This window comes from Haemaphysalis longicornis, unplaced genomic scaffold (genome assembly GCF_048455015.1).
Source record: "Haemaphysalis longicornis isolate Haplotype H1 unplaced genomic scaffold, Haemaphysalis longicornis Haplotype H1 scaffold_6, whole genome shotgun sequence".
NCBI lineage: Eukaryota > Metazoa > Arthropoda > Arachnida > Ixodida > Ixodidae > Haemaphysalis > Haemaphysalis longicornis.
In genome coordinates, this window is record NW_027526407.1 from 79,111,708 (window position 1) to 79,130,917 (window position 19,210).

Sequence of the window (19,210 nt, forward strand, 5' to 3'; positions counted from 1 at the left end):
AGGCTTTTGTCATAAGCCACATCACATACTCACTGCCTTTCCTTCAGGTCACTCCAACTGAACTGAAGAAAATTGTCTGATCAGGAAAGCTTACAAGGCTGCATTACAGATCCCCTTGTACACTTCCACTGCCGGACTTGCGAGCTTGGGAATTCACAACCTCGCGAAGGAGCTTGTGGAGGCCCATCGCATAGGTCAGCTGCAACGGCTATCAGGAACCTCTACTGGACGGCACATTCTGGGAAAATTCGGCTGATGAGCTCCGCTACTCACAGAGATCAAGCTTCAAATCCCCCCAAATATCCATGCTAATATCCTGGTTTCCCACATCTGCGCAATATGCACCCAACTTATCAAAGGGCTACGCGACGGGTATGAGCGCATAGTAAGCGACTCCCCGCCCGACCGGACATTCTTTATGTGGACGCGGCAGACTACCACCGCCATGTTGCATATGCGGTAGCAATCATTGACCGCCCTAATGCCCCGCCAGTTGACTCCATTTCTGTCCGCGCCGTTAATCCTGCAACGGCGGAACAGGCGGCAATAGCGCTTGCCTTAACGCACTGGCCAACTCCTACAATTGTGACCTCCGATTCGAAAACAGCCATTCGAAATTTTACCAGGGGACTCCTATCCCCACAGGCACTCAATCTTCTCTCTCAAAATCCCCCCTCCACCTCAGTAGAACTGATCTGGACTGGACCCCTGCTCACCCCGGGCTAGGAGGTAATGAAGCGGCCCATTCTGCTGCTGCAGAGTTCCCTTTCCGAGCTGGCCACAGCCTCGTCCCCTCGCACGGTGCAAGATCAGCTAGAGATAGCCTACTCAGCTATCACGACATAGGGACACAATTCCGCCTCGCCCGCCATGTATATCCCCCTGCTCACGTCACCCTCGATAATGTGCAATAACGCACGGGGCACCTTCTGCAGGCAGGTAGCCTCCCCTGTCGCGCCGCTGCTCCATCGCATTTACCCGTCTTTATTCCCATTCCCGAACTGCCCATCATGCGGCATTCCCGCCACCTTATCCGACACAATGTGGGCTTGTCCAAATGATTTTTTATTCATTCATTCATTTATTGATACTGTCAACCCTCGCTTGAGGGTCATAACAGGGAGTACAATAGCTAGTACGAACAGAAAATAGAAAAACAAGAAAAGGCAATGACAAGGCAATGCACACACGAACAGTATTGGCCGTAGTTCAGCCATGACTAAAATAAGCATCAATTTTGCTACCAAAAGTTTGCACATCTGTGCTATTAACAATATGGTCCGGTGAATGATTCCATTGTTCTATAGCATCTGGAAAAAAAAATGACCACATAAAAATGTCACTTCGAGCCTTGAAAGGATTAATGGGAGCTTCATGATTCGATCTCGCGCTGCGTTTTCCTGGAAGGCGTATGTACTCGTCTTTAGGTATTTGTAATAGGCCTTAGATGATACGAAATTATGTTTTAAGTTTGTTTTCGTCTTCTAATTTCCAGTGATTATAAATTGCACGAATTGCCCTATATAGTGTACAAATCGCCCTGCAAGCCTCTGAATTCGTTCTAACTTTGTGACCAAGTGTTCCAGGTGGGGGCTGCAAACCACGGAGACATACTCCAGTCTAGGTCGAAAATATGTTTTGTACGCAAGCAGTTTAACGTACTTTGGGGTTTCAGGCAACTTCCCTCTTAGAAAACAAACTATTTTAAATGACGCAGAACAAACCGATTCAATATAAAGATGCCACCTTAAGTTGTTCATAATTGTCGCCCCCAATAATTTAAAATAAGAAGTTTCACAGAGATTGTTGCTGCCGATGTTGTACTGATTACTGAGAACATTTTTCTTGTTAGTGATGTGTGCATATGTTGTTTTCTTGAAGTTAATTTGCATATCTCATTCGCAACACCACAATTCCCGATCTTGAAGGCAGTTGTTAAACTCCAATTGATTATCAGTACAGCTTACGGGCACATAAATAAAAAAATCATCAGCATAAAGTTTCATTTTAACTTGTGGCTTTACAATAGTAGTTATATCATTTATGTACAATAAAAACAACAGCGGGCCAAGCACGGACCCTTGAGGCACACCTGAAAACACATCTAGCGTAGCTGAAAAAGAACCATCAATCCTTACCGCTTGCTTGCGGTTATTCCGGTAGGCACTAATCCAATTTAAAATTTCATCACTGAATCCCATTTTTCGCAGTTTAAAAAGCACTTTAGTGTGGTTGACAACATCAAAAGCTTTAACAAAATCAATACAAATCACATTAACCTGCTGGCGGTCGTGTATAGCCGAGCTGAAATCATGAATTGTTTGAAGCAGTGGCGTCGCTGTGGACTTGCCACTTCTAAATCCATGCTGACAGTCATTAAGTCATTGATTGGCCTACAAGTAAACAATGATATGCTTTGCTATAACGTGCTCCATTACTTTGCAGTAAACAGGCGTCAGTGACACAGCACAATAGTTGCTAATAATCATTCGGTTGCCGGCTTTAAACAAAGGTATGACTATGACACAGAGCCAGTCCTGTGGGATAGACTGACTTTTTTACAGATTTTCTAAGATGATGACAAGAAAGAACGATGCCCATTCTGCGTATCTTTTCAGAAATGCAGTTGGCATTTTGTCCTTGCGCTTTGTCCGGAGAATATATTAAGGTGACTCTGTGCAGAGTTATGCAATTACGTGTCGTCTTACCCGTCCCTTTCGGCCGAGAAATAGAGACTCGGACACGTGGTTTTAAATGCCGCCCATGTGACTTCGCAAAACTGCTATCAATGGACGGGCTGCAGAAGCAGCCCAATAGGGAGCCTTGGGCTGGCGGCCGGCCCGTCGTCGAAGAACTTTTGTTTAGGGGGGATTATGGGTTATCAAAAGGAGGAGCTGTGCCAAAATAAACACACCCCCTCGCTTATGCGCAGCGCGAAAAAAGTCTTGGGTGGGTAGTGTGGCACACCCCCCACTGGCTACGTCCCTGGCTCGTGCTACGGCGACATTGGCTGGCGGCTCCCGATGCTGTTCGGGCGAAATTCTCCGTAGGCGATGTTACTTCTCCCCTTGCTCCCTCGCACTAGGCGCATGCGCACTCCCCGAAAGTTGGGCTATTTCGGTCCAACGGTGCGAACAAAAACGCACCTTCACTTTCCTCTTGCTCGCTTTCACTGGAGCATGTGAATTTCACGCCGGCGGGGCGAGAGGGTGTCCGTACCCAGAAGGGCCCTCTGCAAGAGTTAGAGCGCATGCGTCAAAAAAGCCGACTTGGAGAGGAGATGGGAGCAACAGGAGAGGGAAAGCCCCGGTCTCTTCCCTCGGAGTGACACGCCTTGGTGACGTACACATGCTTTTTTCTGAACTTTTCTTTCAGATTCATGCCCACCAAATAAGTGCATAGTATGCATATACTGAGGCTATGCAGCACACGACCAGTCTGTCCACATCTTCATGTTATTCATAACAACAAAAACAAAGCCAGATCTTCTCTTGGTTGAAATCTCCTGTTTAGTCACAAAACTCTGCGCGCATGCCCTACAAGTGCTCATAGTATTGAATCACCCGGATACAGTGAATAAAAAAAGATTAGCGAATGGCGTTATTGAATCAAAAATGCACATACAGAAGCCGAAAGTTCCCTACAGTGCACAGAGACCCACAAAATCTCCGCATGGGGTCAAACCGGATTAAAAGCTGTCGAACTGTGTCTCAGAGAATCGCGCACACTGAAAAGGCGATTAAAAAACGTTTACCGAAAGCGTTATCCAATTAAAAGGAGCATAAAAGTCTAAAGTATGTTACACTGCACAAATACACACAATATGTACCCATCCATTCAAACGGGATATAAATGGCACCTGTTCAACTACGCCTCAACGCATGCTGCAGATCTCCAAGCCAGACATTGCAAAGTGGACGCAGCGGTTCAAAGAAGAAAGGAGTTGGCCGCTGTCCAATCATGGCTCAGAACAGCGCGCATTTGGACAGGCTGTGCATGGTGTCGTATCCGGAGCAGTTGAACGCCTCGAAGAACTCTGGCAGACTTGAGGCCGCGAGGAGGCATGCCGCGTGGGCTGCCACGTCGTCCAGAGTGTTCAGGTCGGCCGGGGCGCCTTTGCCGACGCACAGCGTCAGGCAGCTGCGCTTGATGAACAGCGCGTTGGAGGCAGACAGGCGCTGCTTGTCCGTGCCGGTCACGGACGGGTCGAAGAGCTTCTTCGCGGTGTAGGCAACCCGGAAAGCCTGCGCGTTGACCATCGAGAAAGGGAAAGACGTATTAACAACATTCGTGGGGGCGCTTAAACTGGCTATAAACACACAATACAACTTCCGTTTATTCAAAACACTCCTTTATCCCGATAGCAATGATGTCTTTTCATTTCAAACTTCAGACAAATGCTGTAGTTAACAAGGAGAACAGATGAAGGGGTGGTGACTCTCGTGCCACTATCCGGCGACGTCTTTGTGGCGTCACCGAATTAATTGCTTTTGCTTGTTAACCCCTTTGTTAAAGCTGAGCTGTCTATGCCTCACTCATGGCGGCCGTCCCGTCACCAAAACGCCCTGAAGAAAAGCCGACTTCACAGAATGTTTCACAAAACGATGATGATGATGACACGGAAGGCAAATCAAGCTCATCACGAAAGAAAAAACGCTTCCCACGGTGGGAATCGAACCTCGGTCCCTCGCGTAATGAAGCCAACGTCTATCGGACTCCGCCATGCCGCTATGGTCGAAGCAGTCTGGATTTTGGACTTTGACTTGCAGTAACGTTACATAGAAGGAAGCTTCGCCATCTTTCTCTTAACAAAGGGCAGTTTATTTTTAGCCGGCAAACGCGTAAAATGCCGTGTGAATTTCGCAACGGTTTACATAGTCGCGCACTGTATTCGCAGTGGGCGGGTTACAGTGTGCCGCCAAACATGGCAACTCCGCTAAGTTTTACCTTATCGGTACCGAAGTAACCAGCTGTGCGGCGTAGTAACCCGCTCTAGGTTGTAATGGCCATTACCGGCGAACGTGTGAAAAATCAGCCTAGTATTTGCAAATTTCGCCGAAAGACACTCGTCTTCTGCCATTTCTGCCACGCCCCACACTCTCTTCGATCTCAGTTCCCTCATGCTCGTTCTGTTCCCTCTCGCTCCATCTGTGATAAAAGCAAAGGAGGTCACCTCAGTTTGATTTTCCCGCGATTGCACTGATCGCGCGCCACCTGTTGGGAACTTTTGTTATTACTTGGGTGCAAACTAATCGAGTTAGTGTTCGAGCCTTGTTTTAGTGCCTGGTGTTAACCGCTTTAAAGCGCTTTTATTGGCTATCGCAACAACAAAACCCATGTATTCTTTTTCTGAACAGAAGTCGGATAGTGTCATTTATATACCTCTATTTTGCCTGGAATAGGCCAAATGTTTCTTTTTGCTGAACCAAGTTGATTTGCATAAAGCATGTGTGAATCAGTTATAGGAGGTCTGAAATGCATTGCCTGTGCATGATTCGTATTGAGCCATTCTTTTAACTTCTGGTCGGGCGGTTCAACCCAGTGACAGACAGAAAGACCAAAAGTTACGCCTTTGGGTAACCCAATGAAGGCCATCACCTTTAAAACTTGTGCAGAAGACAACGATCCGAGTCCTGTGGCGTAGCTAATGCGGCCAGTGTAGCCCGTGTGACAAGTGTAGCCAGTATCGACAGTGTAGCCAGTGCGGCCAGTTTTGCCAGTGTGTCTAGTGTATTCACCTGGATGACGCCGAAGGCTTGCTCTAACTGTTTCCTCTCGACTGGCGGGTGCAGGGTGGCGGACTGGCGACTGTAGCAGGCCCACATTTGCTGGAAGTTTTTCTCCGTCTTCTCTCCCCAACCGGCGGCGTAGATGAACGGCATGAGCCTGTGGCCGAGAACGGGCGAGATGACGCCGTAGTTGACGAAGCTCTCCGTCAAGCGGTCGTAGAACGATGGGGGCACGGCGAACATGGGCGGGATCACCACGACCCTCGACGAGTTGTCCACCACCATGTTGGTGCCCTGTTACCGAAAAGGGTCAAGAAGAGGACCAGATTCAGGTTCTGGGTACTGCGCCGAAAAACGTCATGGACCATTCCACTCTGAGAATGTGGACGACCGGCGAAGGTTTCAAACAGACAGTAAAGAGGTGACACAAAATTTGAGCGAAAAGTGTGAGAAAACGGTATTTTTCTTGAGCGCTGATGGTGGTCATCTTTAAGAAACGCACACACTATTATTTTGATTGTACTGATGTTGAAAATGGTGCCCGTTGGTAACTAATCTACTCAAGATGCCTATCCAATTGATGAGACGGATTAGGTTACGGTACGGGTCGTTTTGCACGGTGCGCTACTTTAGTGGTGACTTCGGGCTTATGGCACAACGCGCCAGAAGTTCGTTTTTCGTCTCCTTCGGCTGTTTATTGAATGCCTCCCTCTTCGAATACCCGTGCGTTTGTTCGCAGACATGAAAAAATCTATTGCACTCAACGGAAGTGGAGAGAAAGTGATTCGCCATAATGGGCTATAGCGCCGTTATCCGACTACTGCTAACACCCAAATCAATTCAAATTTCCCGCCCTGTAGTGCTCGGGCGCCCGCTGCCTGAAACAGCACCAGCGGGAGTTCCGTTCTTTTCGTGCTCTCGTTTCCTTCAGTACGTGCCAGCGTTGCACTGCCGCTTCTTTTCGCTTGCTATCGCAAAAATCATTCCAACAAGCATTCCGAACTAAATGAAGGTGGATGCTGCCGGTTAATTACATATATTTTGCGTCAAATGTACCTGCAGTTTTTCTTGCGCTAAACAATGGGGAGATGTATGACAAGCGCCAGCGTTTCACGAACTTCGAACCGTTATGACTATTTAAACCGCTTGGTTTTTTTTAAGCCTCCGGGACGCCCTACGACGGAACGCCGCTCTCTACTTGGGTCCGTTATCTCGCGGCACCACCTGATTCCGGCAGTCGTTTGACATCGACCGTTACAGAGAGCTACGACGACAAGGCGAGCCCCTAAAGTGCTCTGCACTCAATACATGAAACTGTTTTCAATAAGCCTGGTTTTAAAAAATGAAGAGAAGAGGAAACACACCACGTATTTAGCCATCGTAACCGCTCAAATCGTTTTGCCCTCTTTGGGGATGGTCCAGAGAAGCAGGAATATGAAGGTAACAACTGGGACACAGCCAATGAGCTCCCACAATAGTTAGAAATTGCCTGTCCAAGGAGGTCCATTTATGAGATATGCTCGTTTTCATAGTCTCGGACCTTCGTTTGCAAAATTGTGCGTGATTCAATCCGAACAGGTCAGGATGCGGCCTGTTTATCCATCAACCGTCGCTAACCCTAACCATGGCTGCCGCTAAACTAAGTTCAGCGGACTTGCGGCCATCACGATGTCTTTTGCTATGGGAACAGAGGCCGTCACGGAAAGAAGATCATTATCACGGGGGCTGGGCGCGCTGCTTTAAAATCAACGGAGAAAGCTGGCCAGCGAACGAAGGAAGGAGTAATGGAGTTATGGAAGGAGTTACGGCCTGGTGTATTTGGCAGCTACTGATCAATTTCAATACACCCAAACCTCGTTACACACGCGTGCTCGTTTTCGTCACCACAAAAAAAAATTCCCCGGTGCACAGGTGCCTGGAAGGCTAAAGCCTGGCCATGCTTATCAGACACTCCTACAGCGTCATCGTGTTTGCACCTTTCTTAGTTTTTTTTTCATTCGTGTTTTGCGGTGAATTACTTCAACAGGCTTCCCAACTTCTATGTTTCTGCATTTCTTTCACCGCTTCGTTTCTTCGTCTCTTGGCGCGATTCACTTGTACGGGCTTCTTACAGGAGTAGTGACACGAAATTTCAAAGCTGAGACAACTATGTAAAAGGCTTCCTTTTTATCACGAGATATCTCCCAGCAAGTTTCAACAGTACCCGTTCAGAATAACATTTTCTAAATTCATTTATTCTCTGCCCGCACGAGAAAGCCCAGAGCGGGCCAGCATGACATCATATGATACTTGACCCAAACTGCCGACGTCAGGGCGCCCGTAACGTAGCCTACGCGCAGGCTGCGGTTGGCGCACTTTACTACAACGTGAGTACACGTCATGGCTTTGGGATTGACTGCATGCTGCCCGGGCGCGCGAGGATGGTGAATACGTGAAGACCTCGGCCGCTCTCGGCGAGCGCATGCGCTCACTCGCGCGCGCATCCCTACAGGCAGCGGTACGACAAGAATGGTGACGTCACGGATGCTCTCCTCTCATGGCGGCCGCTCGGCATTTGTTTTCTCTAAACCGAAGCTGACACGAATAAACGACGGCGCAAACGATGGTACACGCTGCGATCGACCTTCTAATGTGCTATTCTATGATTATTAGGCTAATAGGCACCCATAGCAGCAAAAAAAAAAAACACTAAAATTTCGTGTCAGCCCTCCTTTAACTGCAATGTTGTTTTTTAGTTTCTGTCTTCGCTTTCTTTTGGCGATAACTACTTCGACAGACCGAAACTTCCCTGGAATCCGCTTTCTGCGTGGCTGGAGTTCTTCCGGTCTACTCACGTGCTGCATGTTCACGTGTCTGGCGGTTCGCACTAGGCTAACGTTGGCCTCGCCGCAAGCAACTTGTTGACGTAGAGCGGTGGGAAGGCGCCGGGATGCTTCTATGAAGACCACGGTTCAACTTCTCAAAATGGCGGCCACTTCCTCTACCAAAGAAATGCAACATCAACACCTGTTCTTCGCACAATGAGCCATTAAAGGGACACTGAAGTGTTTTGTAAGCATTGCGGGATTAATAGGGGAAATGGTATTCTGGAGTCTCTAGACAATGTTTCGACCATTCTCCCTGCGTTTACGCGACTTTATTGCGCGAAGAACCCTATTCGAAAATGATGTGCTCCTCTCTCTGCATCCTCCTTGCCGACTTCCTATGAAGTCTAGTATCATGTCAGAACAATATGGCTGGGCTTGACTGCGCTACTGCACGGCTCGCCGACGCGCTCCATGAGAATCAGTCGGAAAAGCGTTTAGTCGACCGGCCGCTGACGGGCCGTCGCAATTCGGTCGCTCAGTTGGAACTAAGCCACGACACGTTTGTGCCAGGAATAATGTGCCTTTAGTTTGTTAGTTTGTTGACTGTTTGTTGACTGTTGTTTGTTAGTTTGTTGACTGTATCTAGCTCTAAGTCCAAGCACTCCACACAAACGCACATGCGATGCTTCGCTGACTGGTACGCTGGTGGAGAAATTTAAGGCCACTTGAAGGCGGGAGAAGAGCTATCGCAGTTAATATAGGTATTCAGGAAATAACATCAATCGATCATTTTATCGTGCAGTGTATAATAAGGCGGCGGGAAGCACGTTTTGCACTGGGTGAACTAGTACAGCGGTCAGCAGCACTACCACTAAGCGAACGCTTTTGCGGCTAAGGAATGCAGTTGCTAGAGATTAGTGAGATATTTGTGGACATTTGGGGGACGCTTACGGCACGAGCACTATTCAAGATATAGTCATGTAAGCTGCTTGAAATGCTAAAACTAAATAAAAATGATGCGCTCTGTATTCCTGTCCCTGGCAGCGCTTGATGACGGCCCAGCAGCAATAAAGAAAAAAAAAGTGCGCTTGATTCCTCTGTCATAGGAATCCGTAAAGCTAAAACGCAAGATTTGGCGACTTGTTATATATTCGTAGTAACAGCGCTAACAACACGAGACAAAGAGAAGAGGGCACAAACATAGCGCTGACTAACAACTAAGTTTTATTGCTTAAGCCAGTGGTTCTTATACACACATGGGCAAAAACTACAAAAAGGAAAAAAAAAGTCCCTGCGTTTTTGCAGCCGCCCTTTTCTACAGGGGCGATTTTCCGTGCAAGCCGGATGAACTTCCCAAGCGTTGTAGTCCCGCACAAGGGCCGACCGCCAGACCGGGGAGCCACTTGTACCTATTTTACCTGTAGGTGCCCGGCGCCACCACGGCACACGAATGCACATGGTGCCTTCCACAGCCACGGTGGACGCTCAACTCGCAACCGCCTGTGGCCGGACATGCCACCAAACTCTTTCACCCCCGGCAATGGCGCAACGCGGCATGATGGCTGGGGGCCCCACCAGATGGACAAGGGTCAGGGACCCCTCGCAAGGGTAAAGGCAGCTTTCCAGGCGTCGATTCCCCTTTCAAGGGTCCGCACTGGACCAGAGACGCCTGTACCCGTTAAAGAAACCGGTGGGTGCCCGGCGGTACGAGGATTCGATCCCAGTAACTCCCGCATACGAGGCGAGTGCTGTACCTCTGTGCTGTAGACCGACAGCGATGGTCGAGTGGTAAAACAGTCGTCTCGTAAGCGGGAGGTACCAGGTTCGAATCCTGGGCCGCCCGAGACCCACCGGTTTTTTAAAGGGTACAAGCGTCCACGTACCGTAGCTTGTCTCGACGGGGAAACAAGCGCTTGGAGCTTGACAACAAGCAGCCATGGGGGGCCATGTGGTAGGTCCCTTGAACCCCTTCGAGCGGGGTCTGGAACTTCTGGGCACCCACCAGTTCAAAGGGTACACGCGCCCCTGTATCGGCGGGGAATGAAGGGCTTCGACACGCACTACCACTGGGTAGACGTGGTAGGTTCCTCGGGAGCCGCTGGTCCCCCACAAGAATAAAAATGTGGACAGGTGCCCCACCGTACGGGGGATCGAGTGTACTGGAAAGTGTTACACCACGTCGGTTTGTACCATGGGGTACGAGAATGTGGGAGGTACTTCGGTACCGCTGCCAACCAACCAGAAAAGTTGGTACAAGCACCCTCTGAACCGGAGACCTCGTGCTTGGAAAGTTAGCCGACTTTGTCGGGAAATGTCCCAGTGGAAGGGGTCGTAACTTTTAAACCGACGGCGATGGTCGAGTGGTAGAACGCTTGTCTCGTAAGCGGGAGGTACCAGGTTCGACTCCTGGGCCTCCGGATACCAACCGGTTTCTTTAAAGGGTACAAGCGTCCCCGCACCGTAGCTTATCTCGACGGTGAAACAAACGCTTGGGGCTTGACCACAAGCAGCCGTGGGAGCGAACCTAGGAGGTTCTTCGAACCCCTTCTCGCGGGGTCAGGAACCGCTGGGCACCCACCAGTCAAAAGGGTACAAGCGCCCCCTGTACTGCCTTGGCAGGGGATAAAGGGCTTGGACCCGCTCTAGCACTGCGGCATACGTGGGAGGCTGCTGCTCCGCGACTTCAGCCGCTGGCAACCCACCAGTTTGAAAGTGGGAACAGGCGCCTACCTTGCGAGGTTCCCGAAAATCATAATACCACGCCGGACCGTATCATTGGTCACAAGAAAGTAGTAGGTACCTCGGTACCGCTGGGCACCAACCAGTATAAAATTGGTACAAGCACCCCCTGAACAGGCTATTCAGTGCTTGGGAAGTTACCTGACTTCGTCGGGAAATGCCCCCAGTGGAAGGGGTCATAACGTTTAAACCGCAGCGATGGCTCAGAGGTACAGCACTCGCCGCATATGCGGGAGGTACTGGGTTCGAATCCTGGTTCCGCCGGGTACCCACCGGTTTCTTAAATGGGTACAGGCGTCTCTGGTCAAGTGCGGACCCTTGACAGGGGAATCCACGCCTGGAAAGCTGCCTTTAGCCTTGCGAGGGGCCCCTGACCCTTGTCCATCTGGCGGGGCCCCCGGCCACCATGCCGCGCTGCGCCACTGCCGGGGGTGAAAGAGTCTGGGGGCACGTCCTGCCACAGGCGGTTGCGAGTTAAGCGTCCACCGTGGCTGTGGAACGCACGATGTGCATTCGTGTGCCTTGGTGAGGCCGGGCAACTACCGGTAAAATAGGTACAAGCGACTCCCCGGCATGGCACTCAGCCCTTGTGTGGGACTACAACGCTTGGGAAGTTCACCTTGCTTGCACGGGAAATCGCCCCTATGGAATGGGGCAGCTGCAAAAATGCCGGAACTTTTTTTAGACATAGCAGAGATGGCTCAGAGGTACAGCACTCTCCTCGTATGCGGGAGGTACTGGGTTCGAATCTTGGTCGAGGTATGTCGAGGTGCATGCACGGAGGCAAGTGGTTGAAAAGAATGTTTCCGCACTATTCGACAGTTGCCACTTATGAGTTCCTGCAAATTTTTTTCATTGATCACACAAATCAACAAGAGATGGTGGTTCCAACTGATTAATTGGTTACCTTTGTATTGTACAATTTTTTCGCGAACACAATATGTAACTTTTAGACTTAAAGCTGATCTGAGAAATAATATTATTCCCCCGGTGTATTACTTTCCTGGAATTCTTCCTAGTGTATTACTTCGCTGATATTTCATCGCGCGGAATTGAAGGCGTGATTGCAGGCTTGCCTATGGAGCTAACATCCCTGTAATGGCCTACCTGTAAATACGTGGACTGCATCCACCCTCATTGCAAACTTAGCTTCGAATGGCTTTACTAACACAATCTTAACGCCAACTCGTGTTAGAGTTTGTATCGGTTCACGACAGGATTAAAGCTCACGCAGGTGTTCACAACGATGCCGCAATTACATGAACGTTGCCATACTTGTCCGTGCCATATTTTGCTGACATTAAAAATTGTCCCCATGAGCCGATTTGATCGTGTATACAGCGAATTAGTTATGAAGATTGGCATTCTTCAAAACGGATATTAGCCTTTATGATTGGCATCCGGTTTTATACAGGCTAACAGGCTTTTTTACTGCCCGTTATGGCGGTAGCGCCGTTCCAGTGTAGTGTCTGAAGCATTTCGTGCCGTGTCGAATCATAATGGAGGATTTTTTGAGATTTGAACGGAACCAGAGACCACTTAGTCTCAAGACAAGTCGGGATACGTCCCCTGAACACGACTAATTACGAGAGAATGAATGGCTATGCAATCAACAAAATCAACAGCTGTTTTCGAGAGGCAGTTCACGTAAACCAAGACAGCTACTTGCAATCCATGGGGGTGTCAAAACTGGTCTCTAATCACCTCTACCAAGGTGCTTACCCTCAGTTCTTTGGAATAATCCCTGGTTTTATTTCTCTTCGCTGTACAGCGTACCTCGCTGCCGAGACGGTACATGGTGATCCTGTTGAGGGTGAAGTCGGTGTCGGAAAGCACCCGTGCTTTGTAACGCGTGCAACGGATCTGCTCCTCATCCAGATCAGGCATCATGGCTGTAACGACCGTGTATTTCTGGACTTCCCTGTCAGCCCTGGAGTGATCCCCCTCTTCCATCCAGGAGTCCTGCTGAAACACCCTACGGACAAAGAACTGGAAGTAGTTGTTGACCGACTTGACCGCCTCCGAGCTGATCCGGAGGAAGACGCTCATGAGGTGGTCCCACACGCGCTGGAAGGCCTGGCGCGCCGCCTCATAGCACACGTCATTCAGCGTTGGCGTGTTGTCCGTAGCGGCGAGCATGAAGTCGTACCGCAGAACCGTCGCGGCGATCACCGCCAGCACGTAGAGAGCACCGGTAGGGCGCTGGCGGACTTCGAACGCATTCTGGAGGTCGCTGCAGACGTCTTCGAAGCCTGGTGCGTACACGGGAGTGTCCCCGTTGAGCGAGCTACCAGCCTTGAGAAGCGCCTTCAGGGCGTCGATCCACACAGTGTGATTAAATCGCGGGCAGTCGAGGTCGCGGAAGGTCTGCGGCGTCGCTGACCCCGGGCGCTTTGTCGAATTCTGCTTTCTTTTGTCCTCCATGGCGACGATGTCTTCGACCACCTTTTTCGTGGCGTATCTACCACCAATGGCTCTCAGGACGTCGAGGAAGTACCTGGAGGCCCTACCTTCCTCGCCCGAGCGTCCGCCGTACATGATATTTTTCGAGAAGGACCAGCCCCGGTAGATAGTCCAGCTGGCGCTCGTGGGATTCGCCTCGCTCGAGATTCGGAACAGCGTGTGCAACCGGAAGGCGTACGACAAGCGCACGAGCCGCCTCAGCTGTGTTGCCGGGTCCGTCGGTTCGAGCCAACGGCTAACGGTGATGTTCAGGCGCTGAAAGAAATGAACGGTTTCCGTTACAGGGCGGATGTTAGCGCCAGCCTGGGTGTCCCAGCTACATGCACTAAGATTTTAAGAAAGAGAAATGGCGTGAGTCGAAGAAACCCCAGTGCATAGTCTTTCAGTACAGTGGAGTAGCTGCCAGTCATTTTTTTGTTAATTAGTTATAATCAATTATTTGTAATCAATTGTCTAAACCAAGAGGAACTTTTCCAATAAATAAAGTGTCTGTGATGGGCATGTAGGTTCTCACGAGAGGCATTTAACTGCGATCTTTTCAGCGACCAGCCAATTGCGTACTCATTTATTCGGATTGGTAAAGAAACTCCGGTTAATATCAAAAATGCCAAGTGACAGCGCTCTCATCCGCATCATAAAGCAGTGCCCTCAAAAATTAGTGATAATAAAAAAAATAAAAAAGAACAGAAGAAGCCACGACCGAGTTTTTGTCTTATCTGTTGCACGCGCGCCGCGAAATATGCTGTTGCTGCTGCTTTCGCGCATGCCATCACCAAAGTGATTCACTGTCTCTTCTGGCCGGTGACAGGCAAAGTACTGTCACATGCTGGAGAAGTACTGTTCTAATCAATAAAGTGTCAATACGCCACTTGTAGGTACCCACGAGAGGCATATCACTGCGGTATTTTCATCGATAAGCTGATTGCGTACTCGTTTATTATGACTGATAACGAATCCCCCGGAACATAAAAAAGATGACGTGACGGCGCTCCCACCTGCTTCAGTAACAAGCGCCCTCAAATGGGCTGATTGAAAGCAACTGCATTGCCTGTCTCATGCCCGAGGAGACAGCGCATCACTTTGATAACGGCAGGCATGAAAACAGCAGCAACAGCGCAACAGCAAGTTTCGCGGGGCGCGTTTGGCAGGTAAGACACAAACTCGGTCGCGATTTCTGCTTTCCCTCTTCGGGGAGAACGCTAGGTGGCGCCCGGAGGAACACCAGGTCCACATGAGCTCCGAAAAAAGTGGTTATTGCGGCCAAAAAGTTTGTGTGGTTTCACTAGAACATACGGAGGTTGCACCGGAACATCAAAGGGACGCGTGCATACCAAAGTCAAGGCAAGTGCACCGATATTTTGGATTTCATAGCCACTCTTCGTTTCAACCACGCCGGCCACCACGCTAAGCCTAATCAGCGGGGCGCAGGGCCGCGCCACCCACGGCGTGCGAGCGTTCGAATGCCACCCGAACTCACCGTGGGCGACAGAATGGACGTCGTAGAGGTGGAAGGCACGGAAATAACAACGGAAGAATATAATGCCACTGAGTGGCTCAAGAAAATTGACCGAAGGCGCCAGGCGCTGGTGGCGCGAACAGTAGACAAGGATGGCGGCGACGGCGACGCTTCAGCTGGGGAGACCGGCCGACGCAGCCAGGGCGGAGACGGCGACGCCACACAAGAACGCGCTGCTCGAAAGAAGGAAGGGAGGCGACTTGTGCGACAGTCGATCGCTTCGCAACAGCCAAGACTGCCCCGGGATGATTTCAAGATCATTATGAGACCCCCAAATGGATTGAACTTGCGCAAAGTGCCTATGTCGAGGCTCTTTGAGTCCATAATAACAGCCGCACATATCGACAGCGTGGCGAGCATAGGGTTCGACCAACTAATCGTGAATGCCAAACGGAACACCATCGTCTTCAGCACGGCAAACATAGAACGAGCAGGACAGCTCCTTAAGGTCATGCACCTGCACATGAATGGGAACAACCACGAGATCTTTGCTTATTCAGCGCCGCATGAAACGTGTGGACCGGGCGTAGTACACGGCATCCATCCCACCCACACCTAAGGGGATCTCGACAAATATTTCAAGGCCCCAAGAAACCCGGAGATCATAAACGTGCGACGAATGGGCAAGACGGCGTCCATCATCATGACCTTCCAGGAAGAGAAGGTCACGATGTGGGTCTTTTTCCTCAACACTCCGTACAAGTTCGTGCTGTACAAAAAGAGGTACGAGGTGTGCTACACATGTGGTGAACTTGGTCACCGATCAGACGTGTGTGCAAACCAGGACAAAAGGTGTAGGAACTGCAGGACAAAAAACCCACCCGAGAATCATCCGTATGACTTGAAGTGCCGACTGTGTAGTAAGGGGCACCCAACAGGAGACAAAAGGTGCAAGAAAATCTTCCGGACACCGTACATAGTCAAAAAACGACGCTGGGAAGCCAAGCAACACGAAGAAGGAAAGAGAGAGAATCAACGCCAGAGTCATTGGGAACAGCACCAGCAAGAACACCACCAGCGCAGCAGCTCCAGCTCCAGGTCGAGCTCCTTCCCGAGGCTACCTTCGCTCGGCGGAACCCGGGCCGATACCCGGTCCAGATCGAGATCCAAGTCCAGGGCCAAGGAAGACGGGGGCAAAGGGCGTAGCCTACTGCAAGACGAGAAGACGCCAGGAAACAAGGTGAGCTGGGTAGACAGAGCCTCCCAAAATTGCGACACAAACAAAAAAGAGATGGACGACTTGAAACAGCTTGTGAAAAAGCTAACCATAAAAGGTGAGGATCTTACGACAGATAAAGAACAGCTAATGACAGAAATTAATCAGCTTAAGAGCGGCCTCCAGCAAACGCTTCGCCGCCAGTACTGCGGACATCAGAGCGGAAGGCACATAGCCCGGACAGGAGCATGGTTGCCTCAGTACCCCCACCTCCTAAAAGGAGGGCTGCAGAGACTCCAGAGCAAACATCGGTGGGGGTAACAAACACGCAGGAAGTCCTGTTTGGCCACATGGACAAGCTTGATTGTAATAACGCGAAACTGAAAGAGAACATTCAAGAATCTCTGCGGCAGTTCACGGTGCAACTGAATGCCAACCTTGAAAACATTGCGAAGGCCACCAACGACAAAATTCAGGAGTTGGGTGCGAGATTTATGCAGGTGGAAGCTAGAATTCAGCTCATAGAGGAACGCATTATTAACTATGGCGTTCCCATCTAACTTCTCCAGAACCACTGGGTGGCAATGGAATTGCCAGGGATTCAGCCGTCCCGAGATCGTCCTGAGGTGATCGCATTGCAAGAAGCTGGCCTTAAATCAAAAACTATGAGGCTACCGAACGTATACGAAAGAAGGCACAGACACGCATAAAGCAACTCTAATCAAACGAAATGCAACTGCAGTGCTTCACGAGACTGACATTTACAACATTGATCATGTGCTCGTCGAGGCTGTGCCACGTAAGAAAAAAGACCGCAGCCTTTTTGTACTCAATGTGTACAGTTCTCCGAAGCATCGCAAAGTCAGGTTCGGAGTATTATTCATGAACACCCGGAATATAGCGCAAATAAATAACCGAGTTATTGTGGGAGACTTCAATGCACACCAACCAGCGTGGGGATACAGGAAAGAAACAATTAAGGGACGTTCGCTATGGCAAGACATACAGCAGCAGAAACTCACCCTCCTTACTGACTCCTACTCCCCAACCAGGCGGGGGAACAGCGTATCAGTCATCACGACACTAGACTTATCCCTGGTAAGCGAGGGTGTCGAAGCCACCTGGTGCAATACACAAGACGACTTGGGAAGCAATCATAACATTATAGAAATGGTCATAGAAGGAGGACCCATTAGGCACAGGAAGCAAAAACACAGGCTAACACGCTGGGACGCTTTCCAACAAAACAGAAGTGAGCCTAGTAAGATCTCAGATATAAGTGTCTGGGCCAAGGAGCTCTTACAAGACGTAGGAGATGCAACTGTAGAGATCCTCGAAGAACAGGAGATTGAAGTTTTCAATGAGCGGCTACTAAATCTCTGGAAACAAAAAAAAACATTTGGAAGACGCAATCAAGCGCTTCAAATTGGATAGATCGCTAAGAAAAAGCTCACCTTACTCAATGGAGGCATAGAGCAACATGCGCGTAATCTCACGAAGTAGAACTGGGAAATCATTTGCTACCAGATGGAGGGAAGGCCAGGGGTAGCCAAGACCTGGCACCTACTACGACACCTGATATTAAACCCGGAAGGTAGCAAAGCAGCCAACAGAAAGCAAATAAAACGTCTTGTGCACCAATATGAAGGCACATAAGAACTGCTAGATGAACTCAAAGAACGCTACATCGAAGAAGCGGAATTCTCCCACCATATCAGGGCCTTGAAAACGTACTCCTGGACACCCCAATAACTATAGCCGAAATAAGAGCTGCAATCAATAAGCCAAAAACGGGATCGGTGGCTGGACCAGATAGAGTTACCAACAAAATGCTCAGGAACCTAGATGATGGGTGGGTGAGAAATCTCGCAACATATATGCAGGAATGCGGGAACACAGGCAGCGTTCCTCAAGAATGGAAACAGGCTCGGATCGTCCTAATCCCAAAACCGGGTAAGAAATTAAGCCTTGAGAATCTCACACCTATATCGCTCACATCATGTGTAGGAAAGCTGATAGAGCATGTGGTGCAAACAAGACTGACAAACTACATGGATGACCACGATCTCAATCCGAACACCATGATAGGCTTCCGTCCACACTTGCCAACATTATGCTCCAACTAAAACATGATATTTTGGAAAATAGGACAACAGATACCAGAGTGATCGTTGCACTTGACGTTGCGATGGCCTTTTACAACGTTAAACACACTGCTATACTGAACCACCTCCAATGCCTCAACGTGGGGGAGTAAATGTACAACTACATCAGGAATTTTCTCGCTGACACGAAAGCAAATACCTCTATTGGACAAAGCTCACTTGATGGTATAAGCCTTGGCAGTAGAAGTACTCCTCAAGGGTCAGTTCTGTCACCCATTCTTTTTAACATCGCCATGACTGGACTCCCTGAACGTCTCGAGAAAATAGAAAAAATTACGCCCGCCTCCCCTCGCGGGAACCCTGTGTAGATGCGACGCATCGTGGGTTTCCCTCGGCGTTTCCGTTTGGTTGATTCTCCCATCGCATGAAACGTGCCGTGAACGCGTACGATGCATTTCCGTCTACTACGGGGTTCCCGCGAGGGGAGGTGGGCGTAATTTGTTGTTGTTAGTCCCCATTCAAAGCAGCGTTGGACATCGGAGCACCGCCGCTGGAACGACGGAGTGGAGCGGCGCAAGTACCGCGTTTTATACCGCCGCATAACGGTGAGGGGAATGAGAGAGAGCAACGCATGCGCATGCGTTAACCGAGCGCTAGCGCGCGCCGACGCACAGCTGGCATTGCGAGGAGCGAGC

The 19,210-nt window shown here is 49.8% G+C and overlaps 1 protein-coding gene across 1 annotated transcript in view; it reads right to left on the reverse strand.

Annotated features, from left to right (window-relative positions):
* Positions 1-3,965: 3,965 nt before the first annotated feature.
* The window catches only part of LOC144143089 (uncharacterized), a 28,615-nt gene continuing 13,370 nt past the window's right edge, over positions 3,966-19,210 (reverse strand). Inside the window, exons 5-7 of the mRNA XM_077674906.1 lie at positions 13,052-13,993; positions 5,739-6,023; positions 3,966-4,244 (exon numbers count right to left, since the gene is read on the reverse strand). Coding sequence (XP_077531032.1) covers positions 3,966-4,244; positions 5,739-6,023; positions 13,052-13,993 — 1,506 coding nt within the window. The remainder of the gene's footprint in view (positions 4,245-5,738; positions 6,024-13,051; positions 13,994-19,210) is intronic.